We start from the raw sequence: 21,015 nt of genomic DNA, 5'->3' as shown, positions 1-21,015 counted from the left end.
CAGGAGCATCTCTCAGGTTGTAGGTGGTTACAAGAAGATGTATATTCGTGTGACTACCCTGCTGCAACGTCAAATCAAAGGTTAGCGTGGAATCAGTTTTAGGTCCCATTTCTTCATCAACGTGAACCATTCGCATATGAGCAGCCATCTTTTCAACGTCATTGAAGGTTGAACGGCAATACGGACAAGACAGACCATGTATTAACATATGATTAAGCAAAGTATCAGTGGGTAAATAGCGATTACAGTATAGACATTTGCTAGTGAAATTGTGTATTTTCATTATATAGTTAGCTACTGCAGGCACCTTTTCAGCCTTGTGCTCCTTTTCAAAGTGGACACTATACACGTTTTCAGGAAACAGCTCATTACAGATTGTACAGATTTTCCACTTCTGTGTGGATGATGTATTGACAGTGGAAGGGCCTGTAGCAGCTACTGGAGATTTTGAGCCAGACTGACCTAATACTCTTGAAGCTGCCTGTGACTGAGATAATGACGTCTGCTTCAACTGAGCTGATGAAAGAGAAGATGAATTGGCAGACTGAAGAGAGTATCTTGCTGAGGCCTGTGATCTCTGTTCGCCTCCAAGAGTATAAGGCCTTCCATTTCCACTGGCTGAAAACTGTTTCATTGTCTGCGATTGCTGTGGAATAGAAACTGGTGCATTACCACTTAGGTTTAGCCTTCCCCCTGGCTGACCAACATAACTCGGTGGTACTGACTTTACTCCGTAACTGTTTTGTTGTAGGTGAACGTTTGACATCATATTCACTCCCGCAGAATTTAAAGTAGGCTTTGGTATAGTGAGTCTGTTCATCATCTGTTGTGACGAAAGAGATCGAACACTTCCAGGGGAAAGGGCACCCATCCTCTGAGGGAGTCCCATAGGCTTTTTATCCTGTGGTTTTGGAGCTATTAGCATCAAAGGTTTAGATCTTGGAACCACTACGTTGGTGTGACCTATCATTGCTGTTACCTGATAGCCTATACGTTCGTGGTCCTCGATAACATGCTGTACTAAAGCTTCGTACGATTTCGGCATAAAAAGGCATCGTTTGCAGTGAATACTACCCTCCTCTCGGGTACTGGAACTTAGCGGAACTGCACCATTGAGTGACTTTTCACCTCCCTTCGCTACGTAAGGAGCGGCAACATGCTGAAAATGTTCCCTGTAAATGTGCTTTCTAACTATTTCATACAGAGGATCTCGGTAAGTGCACTTCTTACAGTAATAAACAGCTTGTTCTACACTGTCAGCCTGCTTGGGTTTAAGGCTATCATGTTTGTTTTTATCTTTAAAAGTGCTGATGCCTCCACTCGGTGTATTGGCATTTGGAGCATGAAATATTTTAATGTGCGTTTCCAAAGTCTTTTTGTCCGCATTGAAAGTACAGTAAGGGCAATTAAGGAGAATCCTATTTTCAAAGTCTTCACTATGAACATTCCGGAAGTGGCTTTTGTACGCTGAAAAGAACTTCGAGGAAAATGGACATGCACTGCAGCAAAAGGGCTTTGTCCGATAGTCCTTAAAACAAAGAATAAAGCGGAAACTAAATATTGAAAAGCACTTTTTAGAAAAAACACATCCATTATATTCTCTTAAACAACAACGTTTCTATGTAGGAGTCTGAAGACCCACTGCGACAATCTCAAACCTTTCGATTAATTTCTTCTCTCCAGTTTTTGACCTGCAGATCAGGCCCTAAAAAGTTTATCATCTGAACATACACATGTTGTGGCAGGTGCCAATTTAGAGGTCCCTTGAGAATTTAACCATAAACTCAGCATGCAAGGCTAAATCGTAAGCATCCTTCTCCACCAGTCAACAGAGCAGCTCATGTTCACTCTGCAGTTCTGGGGGAAAAGGCAAGCACGATTGAATCGAGTAGGATGAGAGTGTATCCAGAAGACAAGTTACCTCCCCTCCAAATCTGCCAACCAGTTATAAATATAAAACAGATATGTAACTTCAGCTACTTCGGTGTCTTAATCTGCTACAAACTTTAACATCAAAGATGCTCTTCAAGACTTATTTCTGATGAACAAATGGATTTAAGCTTACCAAGTCAGATACTGAGGCTACACAAGCCCTTAAAGCCACCAAGCCTTTTCCTTCTGATGAAAGCGCAAACCTGACTTTTAAACCCATCTTAAATCAGAAAAACACAAAGGTATTTGAAAATTCCACACTTGCTGTTTCCCTGCACGCTCTATCTTTGTTATAGGTAACATGTCACCAACACAGTTCTTGTCAGCTGGTGTAACAGAAGCTGAAGTTACACTGGCCACAGAGATAGCCACAAGCAATCTGGCATTTCAGATGAGGTAAGACACGAAATTCAAAGTTACAAACATTCATCACACATGTCAAAACTAGACTTGTGCATCAAGCTTAGTCCATGTAAGAATATACGCTCTGTCCACCTTCTGAAGCCTGACGTCTGATAGGCTGGGACAAGATACAACAAAACAAACCAAACAGAAGCTGTCTCTTTTTATATTACTATTTTTATTCTGGACTTAGCTAGAAAAAAGGACAGTACCACTGTATGGAACACAGCAATAAAGGGACCTTTTTAGATTAACACTGCACTAGGAATGCATCGTAATACAGGTTCCCACCTCCTGTAAGAGCAATACCTGATCTTTCAGATGCTAAAAGGCTTATTTTGTGGAGACGTTTCTGCCCTTCCCACTGTTCCCTAAGTGCTGGTATTGCTCTCTATAGTACCATCAGCAGAGGCTTCTGGAGTGGACACAACTTGCCTTAAATAAATTTAATCAGAATCAAATATTAATTCCTCCCCTCTACTTTTAGCTCAATTCAAATTTCTTTTATTACTGGCTCAGAAACATCTACACATTCCGTGCTGTGCAGAACTATGTATGCCTAAACCAAATCTTGGACGTAGATTACGAGAACGTTTCGATGAGGCAAACAGCTAACACAGCAACAGTAACAGTGGAGAGAGCAGCAGATAGATGTGTCCATTTACACTTTTTCTGAAATGATGAAAACGGATAATGAAACATTTAAGGGAAGGTAAAAAGCTTATCATGAACTGTATAAAACTATTGATCTTTTGACCAGAAGGATGGTGAGATTGTGCTAGGCTTGAAAACAGATGGGCTTTTAATATGCAGTTGTCAAGGGTGAGTAAGATTTCTTGACCAATCAGTTCTCCAGTATTTGGCTATCCATACCACTACAATGAAGACCAGGATTATTACCTTTTTTTAAAAAAAAAAAAAAACAAACAAACATCTGCAGCTTTTTGCTGTCCCTTAAAACAATGACAAATGAAGATCAATGGGTAAAACTGCAGGAAAAGCGCTCAGCATATTTGTGAAACACTCTATAATATGAACCATCTTTGGAATCAGATGCGTCAACATAAACTATTACCAACCTGATTTTTTGTAAGCGATGGGTCCCACAATCCTACATCTTCCCATGTAGTGTTTTTCAAATAAAAGTCATTAGGTTCAAACTGCTTAAAATCCTGGAGAAGGGGAAGACGGGAAGAGAGCACAGAGAATCAAAACCAAAGACCACCTGCTGCCTTAACCAGCTCTTGTAAGCATCCGTGCAATCCTCCCAAGTGCTGCTGGCCAGGAGGAGCTATTATTAATTCAAGGACTTGTGAGTATTTAAGACGCACCTCTTCAGAGGACAAAAGTTGTGAGTAGTCTCAATATCATAAAACACCTAAAAAACTATTATGAACACTCATCCTCCTCATTAACCCAAGACTGTAATTACATACCTGCCCCATTTTCAAAAGCGACAGAGAAAAGTATCCCTGGGCTAGTGCTAAACATCCAAGACCCTACAGATGCTTCACCACAACTCTGATGGGGTTTTTTGTTTATTTGGTTGGTGTTTTGTTGGTTTGTTTTTTCGGGAGAGGTGTTGGTTGTTTGATTGGTTTTGTAGGGGTGTTTTTTATGACTTCAATATCACACAGGAATTCAGATGAAAGTTTTAGAAGTTTGACTCTACTTTTGCTGTCCAAGAAATGCAATTCCTATTAAAAAAGTAATCTTAAGGACTTTGGCATTTCATCTTCAGCCTAAGTCAGCAGCACATAAGGACTCAACATTACTATTTCCACTGATATGAATACTGAAAGTAACAGTGTCCCAGTTCAGAATTTTACACTTAAGAAAAAAAAAAAAAATCAAATCACACTTGTTCCACAAATTTTCCAAGCAGGAAGGACTAGCATTTCATCCTCTTACACATCTCACTTAAATGCTCCTTAAAGAGGCACTAACAGAAAAGCCAAAGCAAAGAGGTCAAAGTTTGCCGAGTACTCCAGAGAGTTAAAGTATGTGAACTGACAGCACAGAAGTCAGTGCTCAGGAGAGAGCTGCACTGCTGAGACAATCATTACCATCATTAGAAGGTTTGTGCAGAAGGGTTGCACAAATACCCTTCCCCTCCAGGAACTCACCCAGGTACAGAAGTGATTCTTTAACTTGATGACCTACTGTTAGCACTGACAAGCACGTCACGAACAGAGAACAAGCACAACAGAACCATCTTCTGTCCCCTGAGAACATCCTAAGCTACACTGAGTTCTTGCTTCATTCCTAAATGTTCAATCAGCAAGTGCTCGTTTTAAGAATCTAGCACAAACAGGGGACAATATATACTGAGTCATTCACACACAGCCTGGAACGTATCATCTCGTCTCCAGTAAACTTTCTAGAAAGTGGTTACAGGTACGTTGGGTCTGCATCGTGTAGAACTTAAAAAGCCAGGCAGGGACAGCAGTGCCTGAGCACGGCTCAAATGGAATCCCCGCATCATTCTCAGAAGCCAATGAGGATGGAGGCGTATGGAGTGGGAACAGGATACAGGTCATTCCTTCAAAATTCACAGTAAAATCTGAACATTTCTGAAACGTCTTAAAAACCAAATATATACTGTCATACACCAAAGACCTCACAGTCCCACTAACTTTGGAGCATTTTATCTCTAACTACAACACTTGGGAGGTATCATACTTACTTCTATATGTTCTTTACAGTATTCCAAACCAATGTCACTAAGTATTTTTTTCACAGTTTTCCGGGCCTTTCTTAAACTGCCAAGGTTGTTGACAGGAAGTTGGAACATAGTTTCTATTGAAAAAGAAAGTAAGAGAAAAGGTTTAAGTCAAATGTGGTTTGCCTGATAGTGCTGCACTTTGAATCATCAGTCATTTTCTGTCTCATTTTACCCGTATAACCTGGTATCAGAGCTGTATCATTAACTGAGAAACTACCACGTTTGCTGTCTGATTTGTTCGTAAATGAGGCTGGCCATAAAGCCACATACTGACAAACGTAGGAGAGCACTTAAAAAACCAACAAGCTGTTGCAGGAGTAATCAGCTGCATCTGGAAATAACCTGTTATATTAAAAATGTTTGTATTTACATTAAATTTACCCCCTATGCTGAAGTATTTTAAACCCTAATTTATCTTTTGTGCATATGTATCCTAACTGCTCTGAAAATTGGTGTTTGTGTCAGTCTTGGAACAGATTTAATAGTATCTCTTCAGTGAGAAAGATGCTGCTCGCATCTGGCTGTAGGTAGGATAAGAAATTAATACTCTCTCCTCCATTTACTGTATTTATCGCTTTCGATGGCTGACAAGCTCTTTAGCATACATTCTTCTGTTGTTAAGATGGTACCTAAAAGTTTGGTTGGAGCCCTTCAGAGAGAGAAATCACTGGGAAGAATAGGAGAGATGCCTTAACACCTCTAAGTGTAGCTGGCTATTTTCAGCCTACAAGACAACCCTCCATTTCATTTCCCCCAACAGAGACTGCTAATTCCAGTTAAACCGTCTCTTAATGACTGGGGCACTCCAGCTGAAACCAAGTCTAACTTTAAGGAATGTGGATTCTCAGATTCAACCATTACCCCAAGATTTCTTCCTAGCACTAGTAACTTGGTATTCTGTGTGTACAGGAGTTCTCGGGCTGCATGCTGCTATTGTTACAGTAAGCCTGGCCCAGCTGCAGAACCATCATCGACCCATCTACGCTTTAAGAAGGTGCAAAATGGCAGAAACATGAAAGTCCCTGACAAGGTACATCTGTTGTGGGAGTGAGAGGGAGTGGAGCCAGCAATAAAAAGGTAGGCTTTTCTCAAAGAAAAGGGGAGGAAGCTTCTCAAACAGCAAGAAAGTGTCAAGAGTTAGCTCGTTCCCTAGGCTTTAATGGTCCTTTGCCTGTTGCATAAAGAGTATCACCCCAGAAGATAAAAGCTGTGGTTTTGATCATTAATATGTCCATGAGCCAATTCAGAAATGTTTCTGTGTTTGAACAATAAAAGGCTTGATTCATATCAGCAAATGAATCCACTGTAGGGCCAAAGACTACCTACACCAACTAAAAATGGACTTTTTTTGCAGCTATTCAGTATTTGTGTTACGATAAAATGGGGAGTTTTTGTCTATCAAGGGCAATTACTAAGCTACAAAGAGCTTACTAAGAAACCTTCCCAAAGTACAAAGCATATGGGTTGTAACTACAACAGCTGAGTGTCTGATCAAAACCAACCCTTCTAGGTGCTCTACCACGCACGCTCCTCAAAGCATCACTTGTTTAGGTACACGCTAGCCTCTTTATTCTCATGCTCCCACCAAATTAATTATTGGGTAATGCTTTAAGACAGTCACTAACCACTGACAGTGCCACGATTCCCACCACCAACACTATTTAGTTTCAGAAATAACCAAATCTGAGAAGTTCTGCGTGTAACAGGGCTAATACCCACCACTTCCATCAGTTTCCCAGGCTACAAGCAGTGCTGCCAGCACGTGTTGCTGGGCTCTCGTCTCCTCAAATTCAGTTAATTCACAAATAGCTCCTCGGCAAGAGCAAAAAGCTATCCTGACGTTTAGGATTTCTATCGCACCTATAGATTAGAAACTACATGGAAACAAGCCCACGTTTATCTAAAGATCTAGAGGAAAACTTTCGGAAGTACCAAAGCAGCTCTGATGATTAAAGGTTTTGGTACATGTATCAGACTGGCCACTGGCACAGATTACCAGAAGCAAAACAGAGTGTCATTAACAACCCCATACGAAAACTAGGAAACCAAAGAAATAAACAACTTTAAACCTTATCTATACATCTCAGGGATTCCAAATTACTCAGACACGGTATTTGCAATAATGAAGTTACTCAGACACATCATGCAAAGATAGTAATTTTCAAACAACGCAGGCCAGAACAAAAAGTATTTCAGTGTTCTGTATTTCAACGTTCTGTATTAATTTCCTCCAAGTAACACTTGTTAAGAGAATTCAGTATACTCAAAAACATCTTGATTTCTTCACATACAGAACGCCAAATGCAAGTACATTAATTGATGTGACTGCAGAGGTGTTACAGCTAACTCTAGTCTTGGTGAAAAGGATTAGAATTGGAAAAAATACAGAACTGAGTTCATATGAAAAGTAGCTGTGTTGTATATCATGTCTGGCACCTTTCATTCTGGGGGAAATCAAACCCACTTTAGACATGAAGAACTGGCATTCCAGTGAAATACCTTACAGGGAGATTCACTTCAAGTCTCATCCTACACCCCTGCCCAAGCTACGCAGAGCAGTTGCACAGGCACTCTCTGCCATCTCAGCACGGCACAGATTAAATAGATCATGGCAGTAAATTCCCCTCTCGTCCCAGTTATTCCCTCTGAAGTCTCTAATGACTTTGGGAAATCATGAACTGCTCTTTTTTCTTACGCTGTATCCATCCTCATCTGTACTCGTTTATAATCAAGTATTTCATCTGCAATTACAAACAATACCCAGGCCTAAGACATTCCCCCTCCCTCTGCAGAGTGAATGCGATTGTTCAAATAGAGTCTGGCTCTGAACACTGGTTACACTGAAGTAACACAAGTTTGCTTTCAAAGCACAGCAGAATAGTTGTTATTTATTAAACTCAAGAACATCCATTTATTAGAAGTTCTTGCTGCTGCAGTTCACAGAGCCAAAACGAAAAATATTAATGTAGCCAAGAAATTAATCACGGCTCCACTAATTTCTTGTCTCTAAAGGAGGCATCTGAGTAAGGGTTGCTCTCACTGTTTTTAGCACAGGTTCAGGAATGCTTTCAGTAGCTTCTTTGTAGCTACCTGTATGCTCAATTTTTTAATCCAAAAGTGTATGAAACAGCACAGTCAAGGATGTTCAGGATTTGAATTAATATTTTCAAGTGAACTTCAAATCCAAGAAGATAATGTCCTGGTAATTTTGTTCCAGGATGGACCAAGTTACTAGCATCAACTGTGGAAACATTAGTGCATGACAATAGTACACTTCAGACACCACATTTTAAAGCTTGTAGCAAGCTTCAAAGTCCCCACTTAAAGAACACACTCACTGTGCTTGTGAAGAACCCATTGTTTTTTCTCATGCCAAACACACCATGATACATATAAACTCAAGGGATAAGGAAAGCACATTATTTAGGACTGCCTGAAAAGAAGATCTCTAGTCTATCTGCAAGATGACCTCACCTCTGCCCTTTTGCCTGCTTCACAGTTAAGTCTTAAAGACAATAAATTATCAGTATCTTCCAATCACAACGTGTCATAACAGAGCATATAACGAGATCTTCACATCTGAAAGCTGACGGTCAACCTCACTTCGCAAATTCTGCTCGACAGCTGAATCCAACTCACCTACCCTAATAAAAACCTCATCCTTAAGCAAACATGGTTCACACTGCTTAGGAAGTTTCTTAATCGTGATTTGTGGGAGTCAGATACAGACTGGTATTAATATGGTTTGTGACTGCAAAAAGAGCATTTAGCATCTCGATTTCTATTTACAGCAAGTAACTCAAACTGTAACACACACAACACGCTGCTGGCACACCCCTGAATGTGGACATTAAAACGGCTGGGATTAAGCAGCATCTCAAAACATCATTTAGACATCAATGCTATTCTTGAAATGAGGTATCCTTCATCTGACCAGAAGGTGGAACATCTCTTCTTCACTGTCAGGGCTGCTGCGGAACTGCCCTGAAGCTTAGAGCCGAGTAAGTACTTTAACAGAACACAAGACTAAGGAATGCAGAATCCAGTACTGACAAAACCCACTAATGCTTTCATCGGACACTGAAGCTACTGCTACACCCAGCATCCCCCAGCAACGGATGTCCCTAATGAAGGGTCAGAGATCAACTGATCCTTCTGTAAAACAGCTTCCTTTAATGCTGCTTCTCCTGTTTTTCTACTGTGTAGTAGGCACAGGCGGCTCAGGCTTTACACATCTATCAGCTACCAACTGCTGATGGTTCAAGAAGTGCCACTTAGCTAATATTTATTATAGGCTCAGTACCGAACTTCTCTCTAAGATCTCAAAGTAGCTTTCAAAAGAAGCTCAGCAGTGTTTAGGTTTTTTTAAAATAAAGGAGGAATTCCTTTATCCTGAGATGATTCCACTCTACCAGTGACAACACCAGCCCAAGATGCTAGTTAGCAGGACGTCCCGTTCTCTTTTGTAGTAGCCAAGGCATTACTAATCTTTGTTAGTTTCCTGTATGGGCCTACTCTATCCTGTTCATTCCTGCACAAGTCCTGGATATTTAATACATCATAGAATTTTTCTTTAAAGGAATGTGCATCTGTACTCACATCCACAGAAGAGTCAGTCAAGATGATCACATATATATTCAGTAAAGATAATTCTACAGAGAAATGTGAGCGTTTTTTATCCTCATTAACTTAACAGGAACAATGGGATCTGCCTCCAAGTCAACCAGTTATTTTCAAGTTCATGGCTCAACAAACACAGTAAGAAACAGTTTGTGTCTGCCCTTCTGTTTCCTGCTTCTAGACTAGGGTCCCACCCACAGACACACTGGGAAGCCCTTGTTCATAGATTGAATTACACATCGATTTACACCAAGCGCTGGGTGGAGAGAATAAATGATTACTTAAAAACAAGAGCAACAATGTCCTTACTAGAAATATCCAAGTAGTATCTTCAGGCCGAAGAAAATGGATTACTAAACTAGTTATAAGAAATGCTGAAAAATTAAGACTGGTTTAATACAAAAATCTCTCTCATCTTTAGTGCACTTGTACACAAACTGTCTGACTGTACCAAATAATGGCAAAGGAGCAGACTGTCTAAGAAACATTTGGAGCCTTCTTTTGCTCTGTATTCACGTGGTACTTATCATAAAGGTCTAGTCCACAGCCAGGCAGTGATTCCTAGAATAATTCAGTAGCCCAATGTAAGCAGAAAAGACAAGCTAGAAAAGAGCAAAATGCCATTACTGAATTAGAAACACTGTACTTCAGTTTTTGTTTCATAGCCACATTTTGGAAATGCAAAGACCTATTTCAGATGAACTGCATGCAGCACCACTTCACTGCTGTGGGTGGGAAGCATGAACAAAAAGCTAAGACAAGTTTCCTAGCTAGTGCCCACGTGTTAACAGAAAGGCTTGAGTGAAGTACTCTCAGATCTTCATCCAAAAATCTGAAGGGGGAAAGCAAGGAGTATCTGCAAAGTTAGCAGAGGCACAACAGTTACAAGACTTCACTTCACTTAATCTGCTTTTAAAAAACCAGATTTTAGCATTTAGATAGATTCGCAGTGACTTTCAACTCCAAATTACCTCTTTGCCAACTCGCTACTCTTACTAGCACTTCAAATGCCAGATGGAAACAATTGCAGTCACTATTCTAAAAACATTCAGAATGTGAAGTCTGACACATCTTCCTGTTATGTTACTCCAAGTGATTTTTAAACCACTTATCATTTAATAAAAGTAAACTATCCTCACTGTACATTCAGTGAAGCTTCACTGTAGCTTCAAGCACTTCAAGTTAACATGGTCGTGCAGTTCAGCCCTTTAACACACTAGTTACCAAGGGTCTGGGACCACCAGAGTCAAAAAGAGATTACAATGCGATTATTTGGAAAATTAATTCGTATAAAATACAGTACTGCATGCCTGCTTTAGAGTTCTGTATTGCCGCACTTCACCTTTTCTTACGCTACGCGTTTCTCTCCGTGCAGACAGTCCTCCCTTACGAAGGACGTACTGATCGCATACGCAATACACCACACTCACCACTGGAGGCTATGACCTACGGGAAGGTCTGTACCCAGGGGAGGGAGGGTGAGGAGCACAAAAGGGAAAACCAGCACAAAATCTGTATCAGTCAAATTATCAGCGGTGATAAAGAGAAAGCTCCCACCCATCTTTAGACCCCAGAGCTGTTTCTGTTTTAGCATAACATCTTAATTCTCCAGTGGGTCCTTTGTATTTTGGAGCTCATCAGCAGAGCTGCCTTGCCGCCCGCTACCTTCACTGCCATCAGGTAACAGATGTTGCACTGTTTAAGCTCTGCCAACTTATCTAGAACAACGAAACAGAGGACTTTCTAGTCTTCAGCTTCAAAGCACCCACAAGGTAACAGTGCTACTCTGATTCTGGGAAAGATACAGCAGTTTCAGAACAGGACAGCCTTTTCTGCTCGACTGGGATCTTCCGCAGATACGCCACATCTGCCTCATCATGTTCTTTTCATGTCTGGACATTATTCAAAGTGCTTACTGTGCTTGTTTCATGTTTGAGCTTCGTTACAGTTCTAACAAGCAGCAGCTATAGTGTATTTCTAATATCACTGTCTTGTTAGTAAAATGGTGGTTTTCATCCAGAAATCGTTTGAAGACCTAAAGAAATAATCTGGGGGAAAATCTTGATGTGTAAAGGAACCAGGACAGCACCAGTCCAGGTTTTCTAGCAAACCTACCCTAGGTTTTCTTCTCTTTACACGTAACTGAAAATCACAGCATTCCTGACTACTGCGCTGCCAGCTGGTACCGCTAGGAAAGCCTCCCATGGCCAGCAAGCACAGAACGGCAGGTGACCCTACACATTTCACTGAGAAAAACATCTTCACTATCAAGTTTGTAAAGAGCATCACTATGAAATGGCAAGTGAAACAGTTACAGAATCCCAAAAGCTATAAACAGAACACCCCCCTAGTCCCCAGTGCCTTTAAGTCTCGTTCAGGCTTCTCAAACCTGCAGGAGTGGGCCAGCTACCCTAATGCTCTTCACAGAGGCCACTGATTCTTCTGAAGTACCTGTCCACCAACAGAACCAAGCCAGGGGAATACGGTTTTTTAATTTTACTCTTCTTTTCCCCCCCTTACATACCACAAAAGTATGATTTCAACATTGCTAATGATACTAGAGGAATAACTGGAAAACTGCTCTTTGGCTCTTCCATTTATTTCCTCTGGAAATTTTATGAACAGAGTACTAGGTTTATCTAAGTTCCCAGAGCTGAGAACAGCTAGCAGCAGTCAATCAGCAAAGGAAAACTGCAAAATTAAACTTTGCTAGTGAGTATTCAATGAAAATTAGGAATGAAGAAAAAAGTTACAGAAATAAAAGTGAGGCTTCTGGAAGCGGTTTTGGTTTTTACATGCGTTTACCAACTTTCTTGACACACAATTTGTTTTACCATCTGATGACTCCCAGGCCTACAATGAAAACCTCAGAGAAACAAAGAGGTGGAAGGCTGGTAGCTCACCTTTTGAGAGCATTTCCCCCTCACAATGAAACAGATAAAGTTACTCATAATAAGCAACATTTACCCCTCGCACTACCCCTAAATCACTGTAACTTTATTTTTTGGCTCAATGGAAAGGATCAACACTAAAATAGAAAAGTTTTATGCATATTCAGTATGTTGACAACTTTGGTTTTCTTGAGTAATAAAATTTTTCAGCCACATTCAGAACAGCCGCACAGAAGTTAGTTGTCTTATTCATTATTAGTAGTCTTACTAATTACACAACTGTTCTCCTTGTAACTGTGGCTGTGTCCTTCCAGGTTGCCTCATCATAATGATCAGCCAAAGCAGGGTTGCCAAAACACTTATACGAACAAAAAACTGTGTAGAATTGCAATCCTGAACTACACTTACGTTAAATACAGAAAATCCAGAAGTTGCAGCCAATCAACTGCTACTTCCAGATAGCCTGTTCTTTACTACTGCTTAGAAGAGGCACTATTTCACCACAGATGGAGCGTGACAGCCCCGTCCCCCCGTGTTTACTGCAAACACCCTGCAGGCAAAGCAGCCCAGTCTCCCCAGTCTTGCAGAGGGCCCGCGACAGCCGTACAGACCGCAGCAAACTACCGCGATGTGTGCAAAGGCACCACCTTTTTACTCCAGGGCTCAAATGTCTAAACTGGACAAGGACTTCCAAAGGACTAGACTTGCATCCAGTATAAATCCACTGCCAGTTCATAAGCCTGAACTACTGTTTTAGGCCTACTCCAAAAAACAAAACAAAACCAAACAAAACATTAACTCCAGATGAAAAAAAACCCATATAAAATTTTAAGAAAAAAGCAACTTTAGAAGGGATCTTCCCAGCGTGCTCTAAGTATCTACTGTTTGTCAGTGCTCCAGATTTGATGGCAAGGCGTTGGCTGAATTTATCAAACCAAATGTGATGCCAACGCCTTAGATCCAATGACACAGAAACATGCACCTCTCAAACCGACTGCTTCTTGAAAGCACTCCGTGAGATCTACACTTCCACACAACCCTTCTGAAATTTATCTCGGAATGAAGCTGGGGATGCAATTACAACTATCTCTAGGGCATATTATTGAAAGAATAACACAAATCACCAGTTGTACCCTCTCTTACGAGCACGTCTGGTTGACCCTTCCTTTCCTAACACTCTCATTTACTCACATGATGAAGACTGAGAAAACCTGACCTTTCTGGTGATTTGAAGCACAGTATCACCAACTGTACTGTTGAAGAAAGTATTTGGTGTGAACATGTGTGCAAAACAGACAGTTTTATAGGCAATGTGTAAAGCCAGCCTCTTCCATCCCGTTGTGACACTGAGTTTCTATACATCTATACTCATGTTGTCTTACTCAAATAATTAGCTCTGTAAGAACTACAGTTCATTAAAGCAGATTTCCTATAAATTTGAAATGGAAATATACCCATATTTTCCGTTATTTCTGCACATGCTTATAAAACAGAATTGTTCTTCCCCTCTCCCCCTCACCATCCCTCTGCTGCTTCAAAAGGTCCATCCTTTCGTCGCTCTTTCCCCCTCTCCGCCTCATCCTTTCTTTGCTGGTTCTTGGCCTTCGTGGTCCTTACCTCGCTCATTTTCCCTCTTCTCATCTTCCCTGCGCCAATTCATAGCGTCCACATTCTTTCGTCGTTCTCTCTCATCCTGTCTCCACCGCTTCTTGATATCTTTGTCCTTAACTTGCTCATTTTCTCTCCTCTTCTCATCATCCCTGTGCCATTTTATTGTTTCTGCATTTTTCTGCGGCTCCACGCTTCTTTTGAGATAGTCTTGTCGCCTCCTCCTCTTTTTTAACATATCCCTTTCCCTGGCACGAGCCTGCTTTTCTTTCTGGGAAAGAAAAGCTTTACGGGGCATCATGAGCTGCTGCTGTACCTGTAATAATATTGTATCCATGGAATAATATACTATACATGCACTCAGTCAGGCACCAACAACCCTCATTTGGAGCTGAATACTTCAATAATAAGCCAAAATAATTTACTGCTGCTTGTCTTTCTTTCATAACCCCCCGCTAGCTCCGTATTAGGTGGTGCCAGCCAAGCGGCTGGGTTCAGCTCCGGGCTCACCACCTAGCTGGCGCTGCTGCAGCTGGCGCACACGAAGAAACGGGCTGACGGGAGAGTTGTGAACGAAACGTGTGAATGCTCAAACCTTTGTTTCTTCTCTTACTGGAGATATGCATTTAATGAAACTTAAAGGTGCTTATGTACGTTTTCAGACCTCCCCCTCCACCAGACTTAGTTGAAAATGGCCAACATTTTTCTTGGCTGGGAGGAGGGAGAGGGGATTAGGAGACAAGCCACAATCTGAACAATTGTATAAGCTTTGTTTCCTTGGGAAACCTGGACAAAACATTTAACTGCAGTTAATGAAATAAGTCCTGACTCATTACTCAAACTTCCTCCAAGTACCTTATAGCTTGCTCGTCATAAGAACAAAGGAAAAAAGAATGTGACTATTTACTTGGAGTTGCTTTGAGTGTTTGTTTTGTTTCGCTTTTAAAGGGGTGTCAATGAAGACCACCTTTTAACAAGTGGTTTTACTTTTGGTCGATCCTCTGTGGTCATCCAACATATCTTTAAATTTACTGGTGTTAATAATTGCAATTTTGAAATCATGGAAAAACAGACCACAGAAGGAATTTATACTATAACATCCTTTAAATACTCTTCTGTACGCATTGAGCAACGTTTCAGAATTGTCAGACTGCAGCTGCGGCCCAGGTTTCCATTCTTTTGTCTGTTTTTGAATTTTTGTTTAGGAGAGAGTTTTGCAGAGGTCTAATCAAAATGAAAACTGCAGAAAGGACAAAATTACTAGGTTAGAATACTTAAGCAAAGCCTGAAACAAATGAAAGAAAATGTACTTTTAAAATTTAGCTACCTTATGGAAAGCACTTGTTCCCAGCATGCAATACTCCATCTTTTTCCTACAGAAAAAGCAATGTTTCAAACCCTTATTCTAAAAGCTGTTCCTTTTCCTACATAATATACTGCCCCACACACTTAAACCCACTGCTCTAGTCCATTGCCTTTGTTAGGTACGTATCGTGATCCCCTGGTTTTCATGCCAATAATTCAACCCCAAATTTCTTAATATCTGTAATATTACTAAAGGGGAAGGGCTGTAGCAGAGTGAAACAGCATAATCAAAAAACCACATGCAGTTTGGTAACAGGTTAGTGCACAGAACTCGGATTATGCTACAAATTACTACATTAAAAAGTATAGCATAGCTCTCTACTAGACAGCCTGGTTTTTAGTATTAAACACTTCCCAGTAACAGTTATCGTTAAAATCAGAAAGCAATGAGAATCCAGGATCAACATCATCAGTGTAACCCAGACCCTGTAAATCTTAAAATAGTTTTATCTGCTCTATTGGCTGTGTGCCAACACTATATTACTGTTATTTACTAGAGCAAACTTAACTTACTAACTTGTTAAACATACATTATCTTTATAATTTGGTAACCTGTTTGTATTCCAATACAATAGCATGAGTAAAATGGAAAGTAAATCGTATTTCATGCAAATAATCCCCTCCCCCCCACCCCGCCCCACCCAAGACAAGTACCAACATTTAAAATCTGTGATTTTTAAAAACTTTTGGGACTAATCATTATATTTTCTGTCATTTGTTTTTGTTGTGGTTTGCGAGATTCCCCCCCTTTAGCTTTATCTTTTCTCATTGTTAACTGCAGTACTCCTTTCCCCCCTCCCAGCCCACTCTGACAGAGCAATTTGGACAAATGATAGAAAATATCTTAATAAAAAACACTGCAGTTGAATTTTCAAAATTAAACACTTCAGTTGAGATTCAAGTAAGAAATGTCAGATTCCAAGAAATAACTTAAAGGGACATCCAACTTAAAATTACAGCTTTTTGAACTTCCGTACCACGAGTCACCGGTTTCTCACCATTTGTTTCAGCATGAGAGAGTACTTCAGGCAGTCTGGTCATTTCTCTTGCAGTCAAATTCATCTTTCACTTTTGCCTCCGTTGGTTTTAATAAACCAAAAAGAGGGGGGAAAAAATTTAAAACCGTAAACTAATTAATGTACAGTGAAGCTGCCAGACCGACTGAGCTCAAAGCCCACGCCAGCCCCAATTTTTCTAGAGTTCAAGTTGGTGTTCCTTTAAGTTCAGAATGTCCAAATGTCAGAAGTAAACAGTCAGAACTATCCTTTCATCAGTTTTTGCCCATACTTCAAATAAAAATCTTAACTCTTCCCAATCTATTCAGTACATATTACGAGGCATTTACCTCCAAAATTAATGGTGCTTGGGCGTCTCAGACTCATTGGACAAGTTTCATGCAAAAGCCTCCAAAAATAATTCTCCTTCCAGAACGCCCACCTCAGCGATTATATTACACCTACTGTGTGAGGCCAAAGCCCGGGCATAGAAGAAGGATCATATCCTGCTGTACAAAACAAAGCGTTAAAGACAAGAGATAAGAAATGTAATAAGGGCAATCTTACATTTACAATGTACGTTTCATTGCGAAGGACTCCAAAGCTAATTACAAACCACATTTACAGTACCTTTACTGACACGGAGCTACCGTAGCGTGCACTCCAGCAAGTTAACAGTGCTGCAGGAAGTTTTAGCGGGTTTGTGGCTTAAACAACACATTCCGCTGGGTGATGCTACCTGAGGAATATTTTAGCGCTCAGATTTCAATTAAGTTACCCAATTCAGAAATCCAGCAGAATACAAAGACGAATGCTCCGACTCACAGCTCACAGAACCTTTTGACTGGAGCGTTCAGGACCTCGGTGTACAACTCATCCGAGCTATTACTACCCGCAGCACAGCTGCGCCCTGTACAGATGAGGTACACTGTCAAACAGCAACGGCAGGTGACTGCACGGGTAATTCTGCGCTGACGGTTCCCGTGTAAACACAGTCCCACCTTAAATTACAAGACTGCGGGACATCAAACAGGTGACATGGCTGTCAGTCACAACCCTGGGAAACACATTCCTTTGGGAAGTATCCAAAATAAAATACACAGTTATGATGCTGCTAGGAGGAGGACGGGAAATAAACCGTTTTGGTTAATAGCATGTAAACGATTGTGCTTCTGCAGGAAGACTGATACCTCTTCAACTCACACCACCCATGGACAGAAACTCACCCAGTCTTGAACAGACTGGAAACACAAGAGAAAACATTAGCATCACTGAGTCTGGAACAACCAAACCTGAAGTTCATAAAGGCAAAATCTGTTGAGTCATTTATTTTAAAAGTAATAAGGGGGTTTACTGTTCAAAATTGTTAGACTTTAATCTCTGTTGATTATTCACACAGAACATCCACAGCTGAAAGTACAGATTGTTTTTCTTCAGCAAGTGGTTTCAACCAAAGATACTAAAATGTTCCAAGAAATTGAAAAAGAAAAAATTCTTAAAATACCTCACATTGAGGCAAAACTGAATATTGCACATACTTTAACAAGACCATTAGCCATATCTTCCAACAGGTACAGATGATGCTATTTTGTTTGACACTGGATTATTGTCTAACTAGAAGTTGTGCCCCTGTATCTCTATCAAGTCCCCATTTCCTCTCTCCCACTGAATCACCAGTGCAGAAAGCACACTTCTGGGTGAGGACCCATCAGCCTGGAGAGGGGGACAATTAGTGGCCTGAAGGTACAAACACTGAGCACAGGGAAGCACTTCATCCCATACTGGGCCTCCCAAAGACCAAGTATCATTTCCTCGCATTGCGTTGCTGACAAAAATGACCAAGTTTCTGGCTTTTCCCTGACTTTTTATAATCAAAAAATCTTTTATATTAGCCCTTGTTTTGCTAGTGTTTTAAGTTGAATAACTTCGTGCTTTAACAGCGCAACACAGTAGCATATGCCAGAGCTTACAGGAGCGCTATGTTCCTGGACTTAGTCTCTTGATACTGTGCTTTTTATCTCAGTATTCCAGTTGCATTTAAAGTAAGCTCTACTTTTAACAATTCACAAGCCAACTGCATTTAATAGCATGCTCTAAAAAGACAGCCATGAAATAGATTTGCAGAGAAGACTGTTAGTGCAACATCGAGTGAGTCTCTCAAAATGCAAGAAAAATATGCAAGAAAATTAACCTATGGTTCCTGCAGCGATAGAAAAGCAGCCTCCTCCCGTCTGCAGGTTAAATGACGCTATATAGTGTGATGGTGCATAATATTCTCTATTCACATGAGGACAGTGGTGGCCTGTCCCTGCAGCAAGGTGGAGGCTGGGAGTCTGGGACCGGACAATTCCAGGACAGCTAAGCAAGGAGTGATAGGCAACAGAAAGATCCCAGGGAAGAGTGCGCACATCAGAAACACCAGGAGCAGAAACACCAGGGAGAACAGAGAAGTTAGAACTGAAAACCACCAAAAACTTCCTTGAAAAGGTAAGAGTTGCAATGAAGGATCTGCCCTCCCTACACTGACTGAATCGAGAGTCTACTCCCAACACATCTATCACTGGCTTACATTAAACATTTTCACTTTCTTCTGTTGAAGTCTTCTCTTTCCTCCTTAGTTAAGCACTTCTGGCCTAGTTTTCAGAGGGCTGTGAACCAACACCTCCTGTGAGGTAATGAGATTTGCAGTTCAGCAGCACATCTGAAATGCCAGCCAACCAAGACTCATTTCTCAAGGCCACTATAACCCTGGCGCAGGGGCTCTTTTAAACAGAGACCTCCTCAGCCCTACCAGCTCAGCCAGCTGCAAGGCTAAGCCTCTGCCCACGTAACACAAGGGTCTTCAGCTAACCTCTAACAAAGCCCTCTCAACTCCACCTAGATGATTCTGTGTGCACAGCTGCCACATTAGACCCAGCACTGAAATTTAACCTCGAACTACCACATCAGCGAGCACACACCCTTTAACTTGTTTCTGTGTCCAAGGTCCTTTAAGTCACATCTACATCCAAAACAGGCCTAGGCACATAAAAAGATGATCAAGTGAACAGAAAACCCAATTCAAACCCTCTGGGAAAACCTCACCTGTTGTTTTAAAACTGAGGTTTATGAAAACTGAAGGAAATCAACAGATGTACTTTGTTATCTGGTCAAAATATTGTAAAACTTCTGCAGTAAAACTGTGCAGGTGAAACCACTCCAACTGCCCCTTCACAGTCAAATAGTCTATTTCTTAAAAGTCCCTTTGTCAAAAAAAAAAAAACAAACCAAAAACCCACAAAAAAACCCCCAACCAAACCCAAAACTAAACCAAAAACCCAAACATTTCAAAGTCACTTTAGAGATTAAATAAAAAATTTCAAATTGTATGTCAAACAAAAAGAACCATTTCACACCACTTCTCTGGACATCCTGCATAAACACTGCTTCAGGACAGAAGTCCATCTAAAATGTACTAAAAAGTAAAACCCACTTAAAAGCCTTTGGGTGAAATTCTTAGGTTAAAAACTTCAACATGGTGCTTCAGTGGTTGGTTATACACAATTTTCACAAGGGCTTATGAAACTCTGCTTTACATTTTTTTTTTTTTGAGCTTACTGTCTAGTTTCAGCTTGGTGATTGTTGTACTAGGAGCTCCAACAGTCCACCAGAGGAAAAACTGCTATGGAAGCAGCCCCAGTGAAAGCTATCAGTAAGGCTGGTAAGTCTTACTCGCCATTCATTTTTTTATTTAAAGGTTAAAAAAAAAGTATCTTCTGCAGTCCAGCAGACAGGGATCTTCTAAGTCATTCACACACTTCTCATTCTTGCTCCATTTCTGGAATTTTCCACTGGCACCAGAAGCTCCATCTGGTGGGTGTGTACACTAACTGCAAAACTGAAAGGGAATTAACCATTTCCTTATCAACTTTTGGTTAGTAGTAAAAGTTTCCATGCCACAATATAAAATACAAAATGGCCAAATTTCCATTGCTTTGGGAAACAAAGCTCCTCCTTTCTATTCTTGATGAATAATCTGCTACCTTAGTCTCTGCTGCGATTTGTTGGGTTTTCTTATTTTGATGACATAGGCCGAGGTATGTTAAAGGATGCTGTTAGCTAAATGTGAATGTTTTCTAGCAAAGAATTGTTTAAGCACGTATGATGAAACACACTCAAGCCTGGCAATCTCTGCTGCATTCTGAAAAGCAGTTTCAAACTGCATCCATTCTCTAGGGCATGTATACTTCAGTGCATAGGAAATTTTACATTAGAGGCACTAGCAACTTACAGTAGTAGGCTTACACACCTACTGCCATCTTAAATAATATCTTCTGTGATTGTTCAAGATCTCCAAAGATAAATGTTTATATGCCTGCACATAGGTGCAGCGAAATCAATATGTAATACACAGACTCAATACGATTGCCGCGCTTGTTCAGGGCTATTTCTTAAAGATTGCAGTTTGAAATGTAATAAAGCCTGCACATCCTGCTGA

At 40.7% G+C, this 21,015-nt stretch overlaps 1 protein-coding gene across 1 annotated transcript in view; it reads right to left on the bottom strand.

Moving 5' to 3' along the window:
* Positions 1 to 14,479, bottom strand: part of ADNP (activity-dependent neuroprotector homeobox) — a 17,262-nt gene extending 2,783 nt beyond the window's left edge. The window contains exons 1-4 of the mRNA XM_010132146.1: positions 14,188 to 14,479; positions 5,021 to 5,133; positions 3,414 to 3,506; positions 4 to 1,528 (exon numbers count right to left, since the gene is read on the bottom strand). Coding sequence (XP_010130448.1) covers positions 4 to 1,528; positions 3,414 to 3,506; positions 5,021 to 5,133; positions 14,188 to 14,479 — 2,023 coding nt within the window. The remainder of the gene's footprint in view (positions 1 to 3; positions 1,529 to 3,413; positions 3,507 to 5,020; positions 5,134 to 14,187) is intronic.
* Positions 14,480 to 21,015: the final 6,536 nt, after the last annotated feature.

Source organism: Buceros rhinoceros, unplaced genomic scaffold (genome assembly GCF_000710305.1).
Source record: "Buceros rhinoceros silvestris isolate BGI_N320 unplaced genomic scaffold, ASM71030v1 scaffold23192, whole genome shotgun sequence".
Lineage (NCBI taxonomy): Eukaryota > Metazoa > Chordata > Aves > Bucerotiformes > Bucerotidae > Buceros > Buceros rhinoceros.
Note: the sequence above shows the minus strand (reverse complement) of the source record. Positions and strands in the feature narration are given on the sequence as shown.